This window comes from Leptopilina heterotoma, unplaced genomic scaffold, assembly GCF_015476425.1.
Source record: "Leptopilina heterotoma isolate Lh14 unplaced genomic scaffold, ASM1547642v1 Lhet_120, whole genome shotgun sequence".
Lineage (NCBI taxonomy): Eukaryota > Metazoa > Arthropoda > Insecta > Hymenoptera > Figitidae > Leptopilina > Leptopilina heterotoma.
The window spans coordinates 1,865,733-1,890,526 of NW_025110838.1; the positions used below are offsets into that span (position 1 = coordinate 1,865,733).

At 22.3% G+C, this 24,794-nt stretch overlaps 1 protein-coding gene across 2 annotated transcripts in view; it reads right to left on the minus strand.

Annotated features, from left to right (window-relative positions):
* The window catches only part of LOC122510302 (protein rhomboid-like), a 193,524-nt gene that overhangs the window by 36,924 nt on the left and 131,806 nt on the right, over nt 1-24,794 (minus strand). For both annotated transcript variants that reach the window (XR_006302430.1, XM_043624841.1), the window contains exon 5: nt 10,005-10,160. Coding sequence is in view for 1 of the 2 variants with exons in the window: in XM_043624841.1 (XP_043480776.1) it covers nt 10,005-10,160 (156 nt within the window). In the remaining variant the exon portion in view is untranslated. The remainder of the gene's footprint in view (nt 1-10,004; nt 10,161-24,794) is intronic.

Sequence of the window (24,794 nt, forward strand, 5' to 3'; positions counted from 1 at the left end):
CTGTAAATCTCTTCTTCATACACCGTTGACTAAAAACAATAAAGATGGAGTTACAACTAATCTCCCAAAAAATCGCCTCGTTTCCCCGCAAAAAGCAAAAGCTTCGCATTATCCACGCAAAAAAAGAGAGAGGACAATAAGAAAAAAGAAAAACAAAAATGAAAGGAAAAAAACCCCTGAAACTTTTATATAAGAATAATACCATACTAAATGAATAAAATATTTTCCATTTTCGAATGACATATAAAAATTTCATAATTTTATAGAAAATAAAAAAGACAAAGAAATTAAAACATTTTTTAACATTTTTTTTTAGAGGGTGGGGGAATTAAATCTAAAGGACGAAAATTTAAATAAAAATATACTTTTCAGTTAAATTGGATTTAATTTCGAAAAATTAAAACTACAAAGTAATAGGGGAGTAACTATAAATAAAAAAACTGACTATTAGAATTAAATTTTTAGTTAAAGTATAAATAAAAAAGATGAATATTGTAATTAATAAATAAACTTAATATTGATAAATAAAAGTTTCGTAATGTAATAAGTTAAAATTAATTTTTACTATTATAATTAATTTTTACTAATATAATTAATATTTATAAATATTATTAATTTTTAAACTAATATAATTAATTTTTAAACTAATATATAAATTAAATTTTTCAATTATTAAATACTATAGTGATTTTCGAAGATAAAATAAAATTTGTTTATAAAATGTAGAAAGTAAATAACGACACTCGAGAGTAATGAAAAAAGCGTATATTATAAGGAAAGACGGAGGAGAAAAAAAATCTAAAAGAAAGAAGAAAAGAAGAGAGGGAGGGAGAAAGACTATTCTAGTGGAAGCCTTTAAGTATCCCTGAGCGAGAAGCTTTTGAGCCAAGTATATACATATATATATATATAAAATACAGTGGTATCGTCGTGGTTCTGAAGCACACCCCTTCCCCCCCTCCCGATATACAGTGGGGTTGCTGTAAGCAAATAGCAAACGGTCAAAGTTTACTCTCAACACGAGCCTTTTATCTTCAAATTTTCTTTTATACCGAGAAGCATGAAGATTTTTTTTTTATAGTTACGTTTACTTTAAAGCGATTAACGACAAATTCAAGGGTGAATAAACTAAAATTTTTAAATTAAATTTAATTTAAAATTTATTTATTAAATTTAATTTAAAATTTATTTATTGAATTTTATTTAAAATTTATTTATTAAATTTAATTTAAAATTTATTTATTAAATTTAATTTAAAATTTATTTATTAAATTTAATTTAAAATTTATTTATTAAATTTTATTTAAAAATAAATTTAATTAAAAACTTTATTTTATTAATTGTATATTAAAAATTTTTTACGAAAGATTTTATTTAAATGACATTAAGTAGCCGATTCTCTTTAAATTTTTTCTTTAAATTGAAATTAGTATCAGTCTTGTCAGACCAGACAAAAAAAATCTGTAAAAATTTATAGATAAGTAGTAAAAGTCAATTTTAGTCAGCCAAGCAGTGATTAAAATGCAAAAAAACTAAACTTAGTAGTAAAAGTATATTTTAGTCAGACAAGACAAAAAATCTGTAAAAATTTCTATATAAGTAGTAAAAGTAAATTTTAGTCAGACAAAAAGTGATTAAAATAAGAAAAAACTGAAATCAGTAGTAAAAGTATATTTTAGTCAGACCAAACTTCTACATGAAAATTCACTAACAATTTTTCTATTCTTTAAATTGGAATTAGTAAAATTTTCTAATTTAGTAACTAAAATTTAATTACTAAACATTACCACTAACTTTTAGCAAAAATTTTATTATTTTCATTTCGTAGTTTATAATTTTTTTTCTGAAATTGTAGTAAAAAATTATTAAAAATTAGTCAAAAGTATATGTTAATTTCTTACTCAAAACATTCAAATTTGAATAATTTAGACTAGTTACTAGAAATTTTAGTTTAACATGAATCGAAAATTAATTTAACTGATAATTTGTTAATAAACTTATTTTTTAATTATTTAACTAATTAATTAATAAATTTATTTATTTATAAGTTCAATAAAAAAATAATTAATGCAAACAGTTTTTTACTTTGACTGAAAAATTTATGAAAACTTAATCAAATAAGTTAATTTTTAGTAAAAAAAAAAACAAAATATTTGTAAAAATAAGTTTAATTCAAAAATTTGTATTAAAATTGAAGGAAATTATAAAAAATTTTTCTTGAAAATTAACAGAAAACAATTTTTCACGTCGACTGCAAAATTTCTTAAAACTGTCTGTAATATTTAAACTAATTAACAATTTATTTAATAAATTAATCATGTAAATTAATTATATAAATTAATAATATAAATATTAATTGTTATTAACATTAATTAAAATAAATTAATAATTTCAATTTATTTCTGTTACGAAAAACTTTTATTATTTAAAAAAAAAAAATCAAATCAAATTCCCGTGAGTAAACAATAAAATGTTACATTAAAAAATTAAAATTGTTAAATAAATTTTCTGCCACTCGTTTAATATATAGACGAAATTGTATAATGCACAGCATATATACACACCAAAAGCGCATAAAACATTGGAGCTTTGAAAGTCATTAAATATTTGGATGAGAAATAACTTTAGGACCGCCCTTAATTTAATTAAAACTACCGAGAGAAACACTTCTTTCATTGAGCTAATTTATTTAGCTGAATCAAATTTAATTAAACCGAATGCAAATAAGTCACGTAGGCGAGCCTAATAAATCTTCAATCCTCTGGAATAAATTTACTACCACCTCACCTACCTAAACATATAAATTACGTCCCACAAAGAATCAATATAGATTTTCAAAATTAAAAAAGATTATTCATTCCCTTAATATATCTATATCATACATATATACGAATTCCCGGTGATAATAAATTCATAATTTTTACATTCTCATTTTTTTTTTCAAAACGATTTATATTATTTTTGAGAAAAACTTATTTTTTTGTTTCTTTTGAAAATAAAAAACGATAAAAAGGAGTAAAAAATAAATAAAAAAGAGAAAACTCTTTTTTATTTATTTTTTACTCCTTTTTATCGTTTTTTTTCTTTTTCTGTTCTTTCCTCCTTTTTTCATTTTTCCTCTCTTAATTTTTACTATTTTTTTTTAATTTTTCTTCTTTTTTAATTTTTACTACTTTTTTTATTGTTTCCTTTTTTTATTTTTACGTTTTTTGTTTTTACTTTCTTCTTTTTTATTGTTTTACCCCTTTTTATTCTTTTCTATTTTCTTGTTCCTTTATTATTTTTTTTCTTTTTTCTCCTTCTTTATTTTTTTTCCTCCTTTTTTATTTTTCTCTTTTTTATTCTTTCCTCTTTTTTTATTTTGACCCTTTATTATTTGTTCTCCTTTTTTTCCTGTTTTTTTTTATTTTTTTCCTTTTTAATTCTTCTTCCTTTTATTTTTCTTTTTTAGTTTCTTTTCCTTTTTTTATGATTTCCTCCTTTTTCTATTTCAAATTTTTTATTTTCTCCTTCTATTTTTATTTTTTCCTTTTTTATTTTTTTTTCTCCTTTCTCTTTTTTGTACGTTTTCATTTTCTTCGCCTTTTTCCCTCTCCTTCTTTTTATTACTATTATTATTATTATTATACCTTTTCTTATCATGAAGAGAAAAAAAAAATTTCGACTCTCAAACTTCATCTATATTTTTCCGACAAAATACTTTTGAAAATCTCGTCCGTTTCAACCTTCATCAACCACCGTGATGATAGTATCTTTTTCCATTACAAACCGGACATCGTAGGTTGACGCATTTCGCAATTTATGCCCTGGTCGCCCAACGTACAGGAGAAAAGGTTTCAAATCCGAACAGGATATATAACTATATATATATATATACGTATGTACACCAGTATTATATCTTTTGACATCTAAAGCCTTTTTTTTCTCGTTCCTTTCTTCCCTATGTTTCGCCTCGTTTCTCATATAGACGCCTAGTCAGCAAATCACATGAGCAGCCTATCTTTTAATTAAAAACTTTCGGCACAACTCATCCTCTATATAAGGGTTGATGTCGCTCTCTCACATCTCGCGAAAAGTTAAGGGGCTCCCCCCTTCCCCTTTTGTCCTCCTACTCCACGTTTTATTCTATATAATTTGACAAATGACACACGCTTTCTCCAATTTTCCTCGTTTTCTTTCTTCTTATTTAAAGAAAAAAATATATTCTTTTTTTGTTACTCTAAAAGGTCTGACGAAAAAATACTTTTTCCACTGAAACTGATACAATAAATCGGATTTCTTTAAATTCATTTTAACTTTCTAACAAAAATTACAAGGAATTATGATATAATTATTGTCTGACTAAAACATACTTTTACTACTGATTTCAGTTTATGATTTTTATCACTTTGGCGAATTAAAATTTAACGAAACTACTGATAACAAATTTCATATATACTTTCCACTAGCTTGTCTGACTCTAACTTGACTTTACTACTGATTTGTTTTTCTCGAAATTTAATCATATTCTGTCTGACTGAAACTTACTGTTACTACTGATATGAATTTTTCCAGAATTTCGGTAAGCTACGTCTGACTAAAATGTACTTTTTCTACTGATACTATAAATCCCATTTTTTTTTTAATTCTAACAAAAATGACAAAAACTGTTTTTATGTTTAAATATGTTTGAATGTTTGAATACTATGTCTGATCAAACCCTACTTTTACTACTGATTTCAATTTTTCCAAATTTTTATAATACTTTTACAATTTAAATTTACTCAAACTAGTGATAAAAAATTTCGTCCAATTTTTACTGCCTTGTCTAACTAAAACTTGTCTTTACTACTGATTTCAGAATTCAGAGAAATAAATTCATTGTAGAGAGTACAAAATAAATTGTTTCTATATAAAATTTTACATAGAATTCTATATATAAATTATATATTATATATTTATTTTTGTTTTATAAAAAATAATTGTTTTAAATAAAAATTTAAACAACCACTATAACCGCGGAGAAAGTAAAGTGAGCAAAAATTAATTATTTATAAATAAAGAAATGTACTTCTATGTACTTTTTAGAGCATCAAAAAGGAAAATATAAATATATACAGAAAAAAATGTATACGTATGTGTAAAAAATTTACATTGAAGCAATATAAACAGAATGGAAGTTTGTTGTGAAAAGCGGAAATTGAAAAATTCATTCGCATTGACAAGTCTTTGCAATATTAACGCTAATTGACGAGTAAATATTTGAAAGAGTTGACTCACCCCAACAACAGGTTTAACTAAAACGAAAGTCTACTACTCAAAAATAGAATCTGCTTTTTTTAAATAATTGTTGCAGTTAAAATAAACCAGGGAAATTATTTCGACGAATAAGAAAAAAAAAGGTTAATAAAAATAAAAGTATAATTCAAAGTAGTAATTAAACTATTCCAACCATTTGATTGATATTATTTTAAATAATTTTTTAATTTAATAAAAAAAAATAATTCTATAATAAGAATTCTAATAATAATAGTAGTATTGATTTCTTAGTTTTTACAAACATAATTCAACTTTTCAGTGATTTATTGTATTAGTAGTAAAAATAGATTTTCGCCAGACAAGTCAATAGAGAGATTCTGTAGAATTTTATTTCTAAGTAGAAAAAGTAAATTTTAGTCAGACGAAAGTGATTAAATTCCAGGAAAAATGGAAAATCATTGTATTAGTAGAAAAAGTACACTTTAGTCAGACATAACCTACTGAAATTAGGGAAAAATTCATACCAGTAGTAACAATAAGTTTTAGTCAGACATAATGATTAAATTTCGAGTAAAACGTAAATCAGTAGAAAAGTCAAGTTTTAGTCAGACAAACTAGTAAAAATTCTACAAAATGTGTTATCAGTAGATTAAGTACATTTTTGTCAGCTAAAGTTATACACATTAAAAAAAACTGAAATCAGTAGTAAAAGTATGTTTTAGTTAGACATAATTATTAAATTTCGAGTAAAACAGAAATCAGTAGTAAATACAAGTTTTAGTCAGACAAACTAGTAAAAATTCTAAAAAAAAATTTATCAGTAGTTTCGGTAAATTTTAATCCGACAAAGTGACAAAAATCTACAAAAACGGACATAAGTAGAAAAAGTACATTTTAGTCAGACAAAGTGATTAAAATTCATTGAAAATTTATGACAGTAGTGAAAGTAAGTTTTAGTCGTACAAAATAATGACGATAATAATTATTATAATAAAAATAATATTCAATTTTATTTTATTTTACTTTACTTTATTTATTAATTATAATAATAATAATAATAATAATAATTAATATCTAATAATATACTAATTAAATTAAATAATTAAAATCGTTTAATTTTTAATTTCACGTATTTTTTCATTGAATTTTAAGTTTAACAATTAAAAAAAAAATCTCAAACTTCATGAAATTAATTATCGCGAAAAGTATTTTACACCGAACGCGATAAATATATTCAAAACACTAATAACGTTAAATATGGATGAACTTTATAATCCTGTAAATTGATTTATTACTAAACATGCCTTGATTTCCAATAGCTTTAGAATTTCAAACTTTTTGCATAAATTTTCCGTTTTTCTGGAGATGCTTCAAGCATTAATAAAACACTGTGATGCACTTTATCAACTTGTAACTCGTTATATTCCCTAAAAAGTTAAGCCCTATACGGTTTCCCCTTTCATCACTTACATGTCTATTGTTTAAAATTTGTTAATTTATTTATTTACCAAAAAAGCTTTATTTTTACCAAAAAAGCTTTATTTTTACAAAAAAAAATTTATTTTTACCAAAAATAATGTTTATTTATTTACCGAAAAAAATACCGAAACTTCCAAAATTAAAAATAAAAATCATTTTTGTGAAGAATTTTCAAACTTAAAAATGATTATAGAAAATATAAGCAAACAAAATAAAAAGTAAATTAAAATTAAAATTGAATGTATAAAAATAAAAAAAAAAGTTTTTAATGATTCCTTTTACACTAATAATTAGATTAGAGTGTATACTGTATTATCTCAAATAAGCATATAATGACGATAAATTAAAAAAACAAGAAGTATATTTTTCCCATTTTCTCTCTCTAAAAAAATTGTACGTAATTTACATTGTTAATAAAAAGTTTATTACTTTATTGAGTCGAGGGAACCGGCAATGAAACACTTCACAAAGCAATATGCCCAGAATGAAAGTTTATGATGGATTCTTGCCTTTTGCCTTGGCGAAAAAGAAAAAATAAAGGATAGAGAAAGGAATGAGTGTTAAAAAAAAATTCTTGATTAGAATGCAAATTCAAGGAAAGGAAAATTAATACACATAACTCTATTTATATTACTAAAGTATATCGACAAAAGCGAATGAATATTTTTACAAAAACATTTTTTTCTCATCTTCTTCTTCTTTCATTACTATAATCAACAAACAATTTCAATTTCGTGCAACAAAATTCTATTTTTTTTTTTTTTTTTTATTTATTTATGTAGATTTTTGCTTCAACAAAGTGTTTAAATATTCCTTTTATGAAACTATATTACGTATATATAAATAATTATTATTGATTTCCTGATGTTGAATAGCACAAATTACCTTCATATATGCGTTTTAACAGAATTTTAATGGAATTGCGCGAAGGCTCGAAAGGAAAATACTTCAATGTTAATGAAAATGCATTCGTTTATTTTCGCGAAACATTATTGCATTAGGTTTAAAGGAGAATAAACGTCGGAATTTAAAGAATATTTCAAATTGATTACGATTGAGTAATTTTTTTCTTTGTTTAGACGTCGTTGTAAAATTTCAAAATTAAAAATTATTTTTCAGCAATTATTTATATTATTTGCATTTATGTTAAGTATTATTATTATTATTATTTTTTATATTTTAAAGGAAGAAGTTAATTATTACAGGCCTCGGATCGATTTTAAGGTGCAAAAAAAGTCTCTTTAGTCGATTTAAAATAGAAAAAAGTCGAAAAAGTCGTTTATTTAATTCAGCGCCATCACAAAAATTTAATTTTTTATTCTTCTGATCTTTCACTGATTTCTAAATTTAATTATTTAAAACTTGAATAATTTCGTTAAATAAATTTTAAATACTTCTTGTCTATTTTTATACGGGAATAAAATTTAAAAGATTTCTATTTAAAACCTTCTGAAATTTAATAATTTCTAATAATTACAACTTTAATTCTTTTAAAATTCAATTATTTTCTACAATTTTTAATCAAATTCAGTTCTTTATAATGATTCTAACTGTCCCATGTTTTTTAAGATATTAATGAATTTTAAAAAATGATAATAAAGAAATTCTTAAAATTAATTTTTCAAAAATATTTTAAAAATAATTTATGAAAGATAATAGTTTCTGAATTATATAGAATTGAAAAATTTCCAAACAATCGAAATTTGGCAAATTCTATTGAAAAAATAATTGGATTTTTAAAGAATTTTAATTATTAATATAAACGCGATTTCTCCAAAATTTTAATAAATCTAAAAAAGTCATACGTTGTTAAAATGTTAAAAATAATTGTAAAAAATTTTAATGTTATTATTTTTTCAATGTATTTGAATTTTTGGAAATTTGTATTAAAAAATATTGAAAATAATTGAATTTTAAAAAAATAGAATGCAAAAATTCTAAGAATTATTTTTATCAAAAATATTTTTATATAATTTTTTTGTAGCTAATTTTCATTAATTACTATTTTTAAATTTACACTTGAAGATTTTTCAATAAAAATTTTTGAGAAGTCAATTATTTTCAAAATTAGCAATTAAAATTCTTTTAAAGTTTATTTTCAAAAATTTTTAACAAACACTTTGAAAAAAATCAATTATTTTCAAATTAAATTTTACAAAATTTCAATTATTGAATCTCTGTTTTATTGTAAATTTTAAAAATTTATTTTGTCAATTATAAAAATAGTTAAATTGTTTCGAAGAAATTATTAAAAATTTTAGGAAATAATTGAATTTTACGAAAATATTTGAATTCTTCCGAGAAATTCAATTAAAGATGTTTTGAAAATAATTGAATTCCTGCAAAGAATTTTACTATTTATAAAAATAATTGAATTCTTGCGAAGAATTTTACCGCATTTATAAAAATAATTGAATTGTTTCGAAGAATTTATTAAGATTTTAGAAAATAATTGAATTTATTCGAAATATATTAAAAATTGTTTTAAAAATTAAATTCTTCCAAGGAATTTAATTTTAATTATTTTCAAAATTTGCAATTAAAATTCTTCAAATGTTGATTTTCAAAAATTTTTAAAAAACACTTTAAAAAAAACCAATTATTTTTAATTAAATTTTACAAAATTTCAATATTTATTGAAATTTTTTTTCAATTGTAAATTTCGAAAATAATTTGCATTTTATACTAAAAATTATTGCTATATTCGGAAGAAAAGTCGAAAAAAGTCGCATTTTTTGAAAATAGTCGAAAATGTTTTAATATCCGAGGTCTGTTATTATTATTTTTGTTATTATTACGATTATTATTATTATTATTTTATTTGTCCCTGTATTAATTGAAAATTTAATAAAAGCTCCGTTTTAATATTACAAAATTAAAAATAATTCTCTGAAATAATTTTATTTTTACTATTTTTAATTATAATTCTATTTATTGTTACTTAAAAAAAATACAAAGAAAAGCTTCAATAAAATTTTGCAATAGAAAGAAACAATGGCTTTGGATAGACAATGTTTTCGGCACTATTTTTTCGAAAGTAAATTGTTTTTTTTTCTTTTTGCTATTTTAGGTTGGCTTTTTTGGTTCTAGGTGTAATTAATGTAAATATATTTTATTAAGCGTGTGGTGTGTATTTTCGCCGATATTACAATGTCATAAGTGCATAATGCACATATAAGACTAAAGTAGTTATTATGAGTATATATGGTGAGGAGGGGGGGGGGGGAGGAAAGGATGTGAAGTATCTATGGTACATACAAACAACGCTGGAGGCTGTGTTTACTTACCGATAATGAAGATGCCGATGAGGCGAACTATGCCAAACTCCATGTTGTTATAGTTAAGGAGAACATTGGCAAGATGTGCTGCAAGGAGTGCATAAACCCCACCGCTGGCGCCCACGAGATAAACGTCTGTATCAAACACCGACGTACCCAAGGAACCTGAAAAAAAAGGAATTAAAAAATTTTATTTTAATCTTGTAATTGAATATTAATGACAAATATAAATACAATTAACTCTTTTTGTTTCACTCCTAAATTTAATCTTTAACAACTCTTGGAGTTGACTTTAAACTCAAAATGATTCAGTTTGAAAATAAAATTATTAAATTTAATTTAAAAACTATACAAATTTTGAATTGCAGACTGACAAATTGCACACGTTTAAAAATTAAACTATTTTCATATTAAAAATTAAATACATTTAAATATAATTTAATATTACAAATATTAATTAAAAAATTTAATTAAACTGAATACCGTTAAACTGCAAAATAAGCTTATTTTAAAAATTAAATTATAAAATTTATACTAAATTCTATATAAATTTTCCTTTTTTTTTACGTTTTTCTTTTGTAAATTTTAAATATAATTTAAAATTACAAATATTAATTAAAAAATTTAATTAAACTGAATACCGTTAAACTGCAAAATAAGCTTATTTTAAAAATTAAATTATAAAATTTAGACTAAATTCTAAATAAATTTAAACTGCATATAATTAAAAGTTATATATTTTAATAAAAAAAAGAATAAATTTATTAAAACTGCATACTAGCTTATTTCACAAAATTTAATAATATAATTTGAGATTTGTTTAATTTTAAAAATTAATTTAATAATTTTATTTTTAAAATACACAATATAATAATTCAAAATATATCGATACGTTTATAAATTACTTGTTTGCATTTAACACCTGACCTGCTTTATTTGTTATAAACTAGATAACGACAAGTTTTGCATAAATAGATCCATTGATTACTCTCTAATAGGCATGACATTTAAATCGATAATGATGCTTTACAATATAATGCGACCACCTTTCTTCAGACCTCATTAATGACTCTATTTTTCTCTTTCTCTCTCTTCTTCTTTTCTTATTTTTTTCTCTCTCTCTCTCTCTCCATTTCTCTCTTTTTTTCCTCCCATTGCTAATTCCAATTACAAACTCGTGGAATATTGAATTGAGCTTAACAATTTCAAGGAAAGTATTTAAAAATGTATGTGTCGTGGCCGAGGGGGCAAAGATCCTGTGCCAAAATCAATAAATTGTTATATAGATATATAAAATGAGAACGAAACTTTAAGAGGGGAAATAAAACTTTTACTCCCTTGTTGATATAATTAGAAACAAAGTGATTATTCTCAACTGTATATATATACAAAGATTAGTGACTACAATTCGTAATAGCCTCAATTAGTGTAGTAATTATTGTATACGAAATTATTGACAAATTATTGACAAAATGGTAAATGACAGCTTTTTGAAATAATATTATTAATTGTAGTTTTCAAACAATTAATAAAAAAAATTAAAAGACCATTAACTAAATTTAATTTTATTAATTAAAGCAAAAAATTATATTTTTTCTCAATTTCTGTCAATGAAAAGTTATTTATTTTTTTACACTAAAAATAACTATAACATTATTAATATTCTTTCTAATATAAAGAAAAAAAAGCTTTATCTAAAACAGCGATAAGTTTCTCTAAAATACCAAAAGTCTTAATTGAAGTCCCTAAAAATTCTAAAAATTTCTCTAATGTAGTGAAAACTGTGGTATATTTTTTATAATTTTGTATATTTTTATTTTTATTTGTACAAAATAATAAAATTACCAATTTAATAAAATTATTGAGCAATAAAATTTTATTTTTATTTATTTATAAAAAATATTAGAAAAAAAATTATAAATATAATTATTATTATTATAATATATAATTATTATAATTATAATTATTACAAATTATTTTCATATTCAATTATTATCTAAAATTTTACCGAAAATTCATTTTCAAATCAATTTTTATTAGAAAATTCTACGAGAATTCAATTATTTAAATACAAATGTAAATTATTTCTTTAATAATTAAATGTTTCTTAAAATTTATTTCTTTTAAAGAATTTTATTAACAAATTTTTAAATAATTGAATTCTTTTGAAAAAAGAGGAATTTTAATAAAATTTGAATAATTTTAATAATTTTAATTATTAAATAAATAATTAAATAATAATTTTAATAATTTAATAATTTTAAAATTATTTCTTGAATAATTGAATGCTTCTTAAAATTTATTTCTTATAAAGAATTTTATTAACAAATTTTTAAATAATTTAATTCTTTTGACGAATTCTAATAAAATTTTTTTAGTTACATTTATTTTTAATGAATTTGATTAAAATTGTATTAAAAATAATTAAAATTCTGCGATGAGTTTTATTATTTCTGAAAATAATTAAATTCTTTCAACGAATTGTATTTAAAATTAATTGAATTGCTGAGAAGGATTTTTTTTTTTTTTAATGAAAATTATTGAATTCTCGCCAAAAACTCTATTAAATTTTTTTTAAATGATTGAATTCTTGCGAAAAATTTTATAAAAATATTTTTAAATAATTGATTCTTTTCAAGAAATTTTATGAAAATAATATTTTAAATAATATTATATTCCCTTGAAAATTTTATTTTTTATGAAAATAATTGAATGTTTGCAAAGAATTTAATAACAAATTTTTTTTAATGATTGAATATTTTTGGTTAATTGTTTATTAAAATACTAAATATTAAAAATAATGGAATTTCGAAAATTTTTAAAAATAATTAAAAATTAAATCGTTTGAAAGAATTTTATTAAAATTTTTGAGAATAATCTTTTTATTACAACTATTAGCAAATTTAAATTTTAAAGTCGTGCAAATTCTTAAATATAGTAGGTATCTTTTAGTGTTACAAGTCTGAAAAAAAGTATCCTATAATAATATTAAATTTTGACAAGAATTGTATTAAAATTTTTGAAAATAATTGAATTTTGAAGAATTTTTTTATTTATAAAGATAATAATTAGGATTTTGTCGAGAGATTTTTTGTTAATTTTTGAACATAATTGAATTTTATGATAAGAATTTTATTACTTTTCAAAATAATTGAATTTCTACAATCATTTGTAATTTCTTTAAAATTCAATTTTTTTCAGTGTTACTAAAATTCTTCTATAAATCCATTATTTTTAATAATTAATTAAATATATATTGACAAATTAAAATAATTTTAGAAGATTTTAAATTATAACTATTAACTATTATTATTTTGCAGTAATAATTATAATATAATTGTATAAAAAAAAGAAATTTTCAATAATAGGAAAAATAGGGGGGAAAAATGACAAATTCAATACTTGTCTCGTCATCCACTTGTCGTTTATGACACATTTTACGTTAGTGAAAAAAAACCGCATTCTCCTTGCGGTTACCATTCTTTCATTTCGCCCTATTATTTTCCACTTTCTTTCTCTGATTCTTCTTTAGTATCCGCTCAAAAATTTTGTCTTGCAGCTATATAAAAGCTTTCCGGAAGCGACACCGTGCCACAGTCAACGACTTCCGGAAGTGGGAACTGTTTACCAAAGACTTGTCAAGAAAATTTCAAAAAGCATTCGTTGCTTGTGCTTCACAAGAATACAATAAAAAAAATTTATATATATATATATAAATATATATATTTATTTTATTATACTTGTGAAGCAACGAATGCTTTTATATAAATATACGGACAAAAAATAATTGCCACTACAGGAGGTACAATTTTTCATTCGTTGACCACCAGGTGGTACTGTCATCTTGACACAATGAATATACCTATTATTACCCGTTGGGGTATAAAATCGTTCAAATTTTTTTTTTTTTTTTTTTTTTTTTTTTTTTTTTTTAAATAAGGGGTGAGAGAAGGGGGTTCTTTCAAATTCCACCTGCCACGACAGATCAATACCTATGCTTTTCCTTGACGTATGTATTATAGACGAAATGGAATTTTTAGCGATCGCAGGTTGGGAGGCAAAAAAAAAAAGTATTCTTTTGTGATTTATATATTGCGAAGGGGGGGGGGGAGATGAGAGGGAGTCATTTGATTCATTTGAATCGCGACGCGTATCGGCGATATTCCGAGAGGTTTCATTACTCTTCTCTTCAATCATTTATTCGCATTGTGTGCCTCGATACTCGTCCATTCGGCAATAAAAGTCTTTCTCCTCTTTAATCATTTTCCACTTTTATTTTTTTTTTCTATTCTTTCTTTTATTTTTTTGTCGATCACTTAAAAAATATATAAATATAGTAATGATTAAAAGTGTGGAAAATTAAGCGAATATTAATTTTTTAGAAAATTGACTCGTTATTAAAATTATTTGATTCGTTATATCTTAATTACTCAATTCAGATGTATTTTTTAACTCCAAATTGACCCCACTCTTAAAATTAATATTAAAAATTTGAAACTCTCATTGGCCCAACAATTATACGATTAATTATTTACTTATTTATTTCCAAGAGAAATTAAAGTAATATAAATAATTATATTTATAATTTTTCTTGTGTTTTTAAAAAAATATTTATTTATTCATATACAGGCATTGAGTAAATAAAATTTGATATAAAAGTACCTAATAAAATAATAATAAATAAATTAAATGAATAAGAAAAAAATATTATTAAATAAAATAAATAGACAAAAGAGAAAATACAAAAGAAATTAATTTAATTAATTAATTACAATTTCCAATTTTGAATGTAATAATATCGGTAATAGAGAGAACAATCAATAGTTGTAGATATTGTTTCCCCAAAAAGGCACGTGATCCAAAGGTTTCAATATTCAATGAATGTTAATATTCTCTACCCTTCTCAATTATATATTCCTCGTCTCACGTGCGACGGAAACAAAATCATCTTCTCCAATTACTTTGCAAATAACCGTAATCGGATACATCACCAATTTTAATCCACACCGTTTCGAACCCTCTTTTCACAAAAATTCAAAATATGTATCATCTTTATGTGAAACCCGGTGATTATCAAAAGAATTCTAAATTCCAAATTTTCTGATCTTAATCATTTTAATTATACACGAGGAGAAAAATTTTATTTACAATAAATATACACTGAAAAAAATTCGATTCAAATAACGTATAAAAATAAATATTTAATTGAATCAAATAATTTTTATTGAAATTTTAAATTTCGATTCCAATACATTTTATTTGAACCAGGAGAGGCAAAAATTTTTGTATTTTAAGCAAATACAATTTAATTGATTTCAAATGAAAATTATTTCATTCAAGTATAATATTTATTTGACAATAGATAAGTTATAGGTTATTTGAATCAAATAAATTTTTTCCAGTGTAATTTAATATTGAGTTAAATAGAATATTTGTCTCAGAGCGCAATGAATTATTTATTTTAAATAAATATTTTATTTGTCACAAATAAAATATAAAATATTAATATTTTGTCACCCAAAAAAATTAATTTGAACCAAATAACTGTTTAGTTGATACAAATAATTATTTGTCCCAAAAAAATTAATTTAAACCAAATAACTGTTTAGTTGCTCCAAATAATTATTTGACCCAAAATAATTGATTTGAACCAAATAAAATTTTATTTAACACAAATAATAATTTTTTGAATCAAATAAATTTTCATCTTTTATGAATTTAGTGACAGTTCATTATTTAATGTGAGTTTCTAAACTTTTTCGGTCACATTTAATTGTTTTATTTATTTTAAAAAATTTGTTTTTAAAAACAAAACAAATTCTTAAGTTACAAACAAATTTTTTTGAATAAATAAAAAATTAAATATGACCGAAAAGACTTATAAATTTACTCACATCAAATAAATTTTTAATTCACCCAAAAATATTTATTTAAAATTTATTTGAAAGAAATAAAAAGTTTACTTGCCTCCGAGTCAAATATACCTTTTTTCTAGGTGTAAAAATAAAAAAAATCTATCCTGCGAATTACAAGTTCAGAATTAATTTAAAGAAATAAAAAAAAAATACTGTTACCGTAATTATTTGAGATTTAATTTTTTTTTTATGTAAATAATGACATTGTGTGTAGAAAGAATATAGGAATTACTTTTGTCACAGTAAAATGCCAAAGAAAAGTATATAAAGTAAAAACTTTTGTATAATTAAAGGAAACATTTTTCCAGACGTGTGTTACAGAAGGAAAACAATTTTCCTTTTGTTTTTTTTATTATGACAAAATGCATTTATTTCTCTTCACGTATATATGTATGTAAAAGCGTATGAAGAATATTTTATTTCCCTGGTTATGTAATGTACATATATATACAACGTGTAGCTACATGGGAAATGTGTATCAAGACATTTTTATAATGGATCAGAAAAGTGTAGTTGTGAATCACTTGCGTCGTTGATATTCTTGCCTCCAAGCGAGAATCAACACATCATATTATCTTTTATCTACAGCATCTCTTTTCTCTCTCTCTCTTTTTTCTCTCTTATCTCTTTCTTTCTTTTTCTCTACTTTTCGTCTCTTTTTTGCCTCCTTTCCATTTTTTTCTACTTTTTTTCTTTTTTTGTCTCCTTTTTATTCTTTTTCTACTTTTTGTCTCTTTTTTTTGCCTCCTTTTTCATTTTTCCTCTACTTTTTGGCTCTTTTTTCTTTTTTATCTCCTTTTCTCTTTTTTGTCTCTTTCTTTTCTTTCTTTTTTTCTACTTTTTTTCTCTTGTCTCTTTTTATCTTTCTTTCATTTTCTCTCTTTTTTGTTTTTCACCCTTCTTTCATTTTTTTTTGACTCTTTATTTATTTTTTTACTTTTTATATCTTTTTCTTTATTTTTTCTCCCTTTGTTTTCTTCTCTCTCTTTTTTACACTTTCTGGTACTTTATTTTTTCTCAATTTTTATCTTTCTTTCTCTATTTTTCTCCTTTTTTTTTCTTTTTTCCTTTTTTTTGACCCTTTCTTTATTTATATTTTTTGACTCTCGTCATTTTTCTTATCAATAGCTACAAGAAAAAAAGGCGAAAAGGGGCAAAAAAAGAAGGGGAAGAAAAAGACAAAAACCAACGAGAAAGAAAAAGGAAAAAAATAGAAAGAGAGACAATAGAAGGTAAAAAAATAGAAAAAGAGAAAGAAGAAGGAAAAAAAGAAAGAGAGAAAGAAAAAAGCAAAAAATAAAAAGAGAAAGAAAAAGGCAAAAAATAGAAAGAGAGACAAAAAGAGGCAAGAAATAGAAAGAGAAAAAGAAAATTTCTCCCTTTTTAAAGAATAGAGAGAGACGGGAAAAAAATTCTTCCCACCTTCACAAGAACGAGTAAGAGAGACTTTTCTTTTTCGCGACTAAAAACGAGAGGAATAAAAAGAAAAAAGAAAAGTACAGAGCAATATTGTTCTCGGAATAAAAAACGTATTATCACGTGAGAAATGCTTTCTCCACAGATAATATATACATACAGACATATGGCAAAGGGGTGGTTGTCAAGCAAGCACATGACGTGGGAACCTGACTGATTGCAGCACCGCCTGAATTATGATGAGTGGTGTTAACGCGTCGTGACTATCGTTATGTGATCAGTCCTATTTCCAACCCCTCCCACACAATGTTTCAACCCCCCTTGCTATTCTCCTCACCCCCTCCCCTCTTCTCCTTCATCCTCTTTCTCCTAGTGAAACTGTCGCTCTTGTACATTGTTATTGTACATGATATCCATTAGCACATGACCTACATGGATTTCTCCTCCTCTATATATATTCCCTATGCCTTCTAAGTCCAATCGTTATCACATAGACCGAATTACACCAATTTCCTTTCACTATATCTAATTACAAACTCATTTGTTTAATAATAAATTATAAACTATATTTGTTATTAAACTATAGCGTCTATGTTGTAATCGCTAAACTGCTGAATATAATTAAATGTTTCATCACTAAATTCGAGAAATACAATTGTGTTTTGTTTGTAAAATCAAAATTTTGTATTTTGATGGTTCGGCAATTTGAAATTGTTTCAAAATCAATGGAAATTAATATTTAGTTATCTATTTTCCAATTATACAGGCCATTGGCTTTTCGATTGAAATATAATATAATATTGTCCAGGCTTCGTACTCATCTCTACTGAAACCTACTATTTACAACTTACTTTACGATTTAATACTATTAGTTTACTTTTTAATAAAATATAAATTTAAGAAAATAAAAAATTTTATAAAAAATTCTTAGAAATAATTCAACGAATTTTAATAAAATTCTTTAAAACGATTCAATTATTTTCAAAAAAAAATTTTGAAATTCAATTATTTTCAATATCTAGTATTTTAATAAAGAATTTACGAAAAATATTCAATCATTAAAACAAAAAAGTTATTAAATTCTTTGCAAACATTTAATATTATTTTCATGAATAATAAAATTTTCACCGGGAATTTAATTATATAAAACACTATTTACATAAAATTTTCTTGAAAAGAATCAATTATTTTTAAAAATATTTTTATAAAATTCTTAGTAAGAAATCAATTATTAAAAAAAAAAAAATTCAATAAAATTCTTGGCCAGAATTCAATTATTTTTATAAATAAAAAATTCTTCTGAGCAATTCAATTACTTTTAAAAATTTTAATAAAATTCATTGAAAGAGTTTAATTATTTTCATAAATAATAAAACTCATCTCAGGATTTCAATTATTTAAAAATTAAAACACAACGTTCATAAAATTTTTAGAAAGAAATTAATTATTGAAAAAGATTTTTGTAAGATTCTTTGCAAGAATTCAATTATTGAAAAAAATATAATAAAATTCTTTGCAGGAATACAATTATTTTGAAAAAATTTAATAAAATTAATTGCTAGAACTCAATTATTTTTAAAAGTAATAAAATTCTTCTCAGCAATTCGCTTACAATTTTAAGCAAAATTTCTCGAAAAGGCAATTATTCTGAAATTTTTTTTTCTGAAAAAATTTAATAAAATTAATTGCTAGAACTCAATTATTTTTAAAAGTAATAAAATTCTTCTCAGCAATTCGCTTACAATTTTAAGCAAAATTTCTCGAAAAGGCAATTATTCTGAAATTTTTTTTTTAAATTGTTCGCAAAAATTCAATTATTTAAAAAAATTTTGATATAATTTGTTTATTAGAATGCAATAGTTATCTAAGTTACTTTCAACACAATTTTAATTGAATTTCTTGAAAGCATTTGTTTATTTTCAAAAAGCTGTAATGGAATTATTCGTGACAATTCAATTATTTAAAACAAAATTTTATAAAGTTCTTAACAAGAATAATAAATATAATAATAAATAATAAAATTCTTCTGAGCAATTCAATTACCAACTTTTAAAAATTTTAATAAAATTCTTTGCAAGAAATCAATTATTCTCTTAAATAATAAAACTTATCGCAAGATTTTAATTTATTTTTATACAACTATTTAAAAAAAATTGTGATACAATTTCTTTATTAGAATTTAATAATTATTTTCAATACATCTTTAATTGATTTTTGTATTTAAATAATTGAATTCTAGTGAAATTTTAATTGAAATAATTGATTTTAAATTTTAGATAAAAATTGAATATTTATAGAAGCATAATAGTGTGAATTTTTAGAAATAATTATATTTAAAAAGATTTTTTTAATTGAAATCTGAAAATTTTAATTGCCATAAAACAGCAATAATAATATAATTATTTACATAAATAATAAAATTCTTTACAAAAATACAATTATTTACATAAATAATAAAATTCTTTACAAAAATTCAATTATTTACATAAATAATAAAATTCTTCACAAAAATTCAATTATTTTCAAAAATAAACAAATTTCTAGAAAAATTTAAATTATTCTATAAAATTCTTAAAACAATTATACCAAGAAATAAAATTATTTTCAACTATTTTGATAAAGTTCTTTACAAGAATTCAATTATTTTTTTCAATATAATTCCAATTAATAAACTCGATTAATTCAATTATTTTCAGAAATTTAAAATTGTTAAGTTTACCCACTTTCAATTCACAGTCATCGAAATGAGAAACTAAAAAAAAAGAACGATTTTATTCAAGACAACCGTTGAAATTTTTATATCTCAATTTTTTTTCATTGAATTTTTAATTTCTTTGGACATTTTGACCAGGACAAAAAATCCAAAAATTATGTCCAAAGTGAAACTATTTTTTTTCACCTTTTTTGGATTTCATTTGCTTTGGACTTCTTGTTCGGATACAATTTTTTGGAAATAGTTAAATTAAAAATTTTTTTTTTCAATGTTAACTTTGAAAGCACTTAAAATATTTTAATTTCTGTGAAAGATTAAATAGGAACTTAAATATTTATTTATAAAAAAATTATTCTATTTTACAGTTTCTATAAATTATCGAGTACGAAGCTTGATTTGTATGCAATAGATAAAAATTATTGAAAAAAATAAATATTACTTAAAAATATACCAAATTAGGAAATATTCCAAAATTACTAAAAAAAAATCATTTGCCTTAAAAACGTATAGAGTACTTTATAAGTTTTTGTGGAAAATTTGTCCTCAAAAATCAAAATTCTATTCCGTTTAGATAAAATATTCCCTTAGAAATCTTAAGGAATATTCCACAAATTTTTAGTTACAAATTGTCATGAAAATCTTATTGAATATTTTGTGGAATATTTTTTGAAATATTTTCGGGAATTGATGATAAATAGAATGATAAAATTTGCCAGAAAAAAGAAAGATTAAAATCACTTTTGATAATAATAGTGAAGATAGTGAAGATAGTGAATATAGTAAACATAGTGAAGAGAGTCAAGATAAATTAGCTATGATTCCATGGGGGTGGCTTAAGGAAAAAGAAAAAGGAGAATAGAAACAGAAAGAGAAGGTATATTGCGTCGGCGTTAACCCGTAATTATCTAAAGTCTCTATAGGAGTGCCAGGATGGAATGTCGTCGTAGTGGACTGTAATTTCCTGGGAAGAAGCGATCCAACGAGCACATGAAACAACATAAGACGAGTTCGTAATCGCTATAAAAGGTTGTCTCAGGGCGCATTGCATAAGTTTACCGAGGAGTCTCTCCCTCTCTCTCTCTCTCTCACTCTCGAAGTTATAGAATATATGGCAGAGACGGAAACAGAGAAAGCATTGCAAACACACTTGGTGAAATATACATATATATATACGTATATACACTGTGGCTGGCATTCTCCACCATTCCAGGCATTACATCTGTAAAGGATATGTTGAGCAAGAGCAACAACAACCCTCCTCTCTTTGATTTTGTCAACATATACATAAACACGATAGCAATTCGCGGTGAACTTCTATAAACACGTGAGACATGCAAGCACTAATTGGAATTGGTGTTTCGCGATATGTACATTTATTTGTGTACATATATGTTTGCTTACATACATTTCTGTATTCATGCACGAAAATTAAGGGAAAAGAGAATAAAACTGAATTTCTTTAAACTTATAGACATTTGGGAAAATTTATTAACGCCTAACAAGAGATTAAATATAAATTATATTTAATCTCTTGTTAGGCGTTAAAAATCTATAAAATCTATATTAACTATAATAATAACTTAACAGTAAAAATAATACCGGTAAATTTTTAAGCTTAGTTCTTACTTAAAAGACAAGTACTCAAAAATAACATGAATTAATATTCGTTAAAATAACATTACGCGTTACTTTTTCGTTTTTAAACACAATGCTGACCTCAAGTTTGTTATACCAACAATTTTATCAACAGAAAAATAAAAATTACTTTGCTATCGAATAAATTAATTTGAACGACCTGTTAAAGTATATTTCAGTAGGGAGACTCTAAGTTTAACAGCATGTGACTGACAGAAATTCTATGTTAATTTTTTCGACCACTTTTCTCTTTAAATATTTAATAAATTAAACTGAAATTTTTTAAGAAAGTCTAAAATATAATAAAGAAGAGCAGTGAAGTGCAAAAGTTTAAATAATTTAAAAATAAATTATAATGAAACACTTTGAAATCGGTAAAGACGAGAAATTGATTAGAATTGACCGTAGTAATTGATAATTTTTAATAATTAATTTTAAAAATATTAAAACTTTTGCACATCACTGCCCTTCTTTATTGTATTTTAGACATTCGTAGAAAATTTCAGCTCAATTTATTAAATATTTAAAGAGAAAAGTTATCGAAAAAATTAACATTGAGACCCTAATAATCACATGCTGTTAATGATACATTAAGTACACAGGAAAAAAAAAGTCTGACTCCGTTTACACCTTAAATTCAGCCCATGTATTTCACATAAGTCTGTCCTTGTTTAACGGGGCTGACTCCGTTTACATCATAAATTCAGCCTCAAAAAGAGGCTGAAAGTAAAACTTTTTTTTAGTGTGTAATGAAAACACCCAGCTGAAGAGGTTCTATAACTACTTTTAAAATAATTTGATTTATTTCCAATACCAAAACTAACAAAAATGTCAAAACTCATTATTCATCATTTTTGGGCCTTTTTAATTTTCGAAAAAGTTCTTCAACAATTTTCAAAATCCATTTATTATTATAACTTCAAATATAAATAAATTCAATCAAACTTTTTTAAAAATGTTAATTTTAAAAATTCAATTATTTAGTAAAATTCACGCTATATTGCCTTAAATATTCAATTTTTATTTAAAATTTTAATTAAAATTCAATTTTCAAATCAATTTTTATTAGAAAATTATACTAGAATTCAATGATTTAAATACAAAAATAAATAATTTATTGAATAATTGAATATTTCTTAAAAATCAATTCATATACACATCTTTATCGAAATTTATAAATAATTGAATTGTTATTTATTTATAATATTGAAATTTTTTGAAACAATAATTAAATTTAAATTCTTTCAAGAAATTCAATTAAAGATGTATTGAAAATAATTATTAAATTCTAATAAATAAATTGTATCACAATTTTTTTTTAAATAGTTGTATAAAAAATAATTTGAAATCCTGCGATATGTTTTATTATTTAAGAAAATAATTGATTTCTTGCAAAGAATATTATTAAAATTTTTTAAAATATAATTACATTGTTTAGAATAATTTTATTATTTATAAAAATACTTAAATTCTTGCTAAGAACTTTATTAAATTTTCAAATAATTGAATTGTTACGAATAATGTCATTACAACTTGTTGATAATAAATAAATTCTTTTAAGAAATTCAATTAAAATTGTGTTGAAAATAACTTAAATAATTATTATATTCTAATAAACAAATTATATCAAAATTTTTTTAAATAATTCAATTTTTGCGAAGAATTTAAAAAAAAATTTCAGAATAATTGAATTTTTGAGAAATTTTGATTAAAATTGTATTAAAAATAATTTTTGAAAAAGTTTTTTTGAGAATTTTCAAATTTATTTGTTTTTAACTGAAATTCGTTTTTAAATCAATTTTTATTCGAAAATTTTATTAGAATTCAATTAGTTAAATACACAAATAAATAATTTATTGAATAATTGAATGTTTCTTGAATTCTTATAAAGAATTTTTTCAACAAATTTTTAAAGAATTGATTTCGTTTGACAAATTTCAATAACATTTTTAATAATAATTATTTATCGTGGAATTCGATTGAAATTTTATTAAAAATAATTGAAATTCTGCAATGAGTTTTATTACTTATGAAAATAATTGAATTCCTAAGAAGAATTTTATTATTTAAATAAATAATTCAATGCCTCTTATAATTTTATTATTTATTAAAATAATTAAATTCTATTGCGAAGAAATTTATAAAAATTTGTAAATAATTGAATTTTTGTGAAATTTCTATTATTTTATGAGAATAATTGAAATTTTGACAAGAATTTTATTAAAATTTTTGAAAATAATTGAATTTCGGAGAAGAATTTTATTATTTATAAAGATAATTGAAATTTTGATGACAAAATTTTAAAACTTTTTGAACATAATTGAATTTCTGCGAAGAATTTTATTACTTTTAATGTTTTAATAATAATTGAATTTCTGCAATTATTTGTAATTTCTCGAAAATTCTCCAAATTATATCGTACAATTTAAAATATTAAATAACAGTATTTATTTCCGTACAATTTCCTTCGAAAATATATCTTAAAATTATTAATCAATGAAATAAAATTTAAAACGATTAAGAGAAAAAGATTCCTTTCAAAATAAAAATAATTTTTTTCAGGTACAATTTTTCTAAAATGAATGAATTATAAATATACTTTTATTTACAATAGAATTCAATAAGCTATTATGTTTGATTACTATATTCTATTGAGAAGAACATATGAACGTCAAAATTATCATTTCTCTAAAGTTCCCATTATTGTCTATCTAGCAAAATTTTCGACATATCCGCACAGTAAATACTAAATTCCAATTCTTCAAAATGAATACATTCTAATATATACATAATATTGTATATTATTTTCATTATAATTGTAATTTGTGCTAATGCCTTGAATTCTCTTTCAGAATAATATATTATTCGATGATAATTCATTCGAAATTTGCGGTTATTGATAATAAAATATATTATATCTAGATGGGAACAAATGAATTGTTATATGTACACGTATTTAATATTATAAACTACAATAAATTCTTTATATATTCTACAACTAATTATACTGAAAAAATAATTTTTTTCAAGCAAATATAAATGTTAAATCAACCGAAAAATATATTTTTTTTTTTGATAACTAAATATGATTAATTTATAAAAATAAATAATGTATGATAA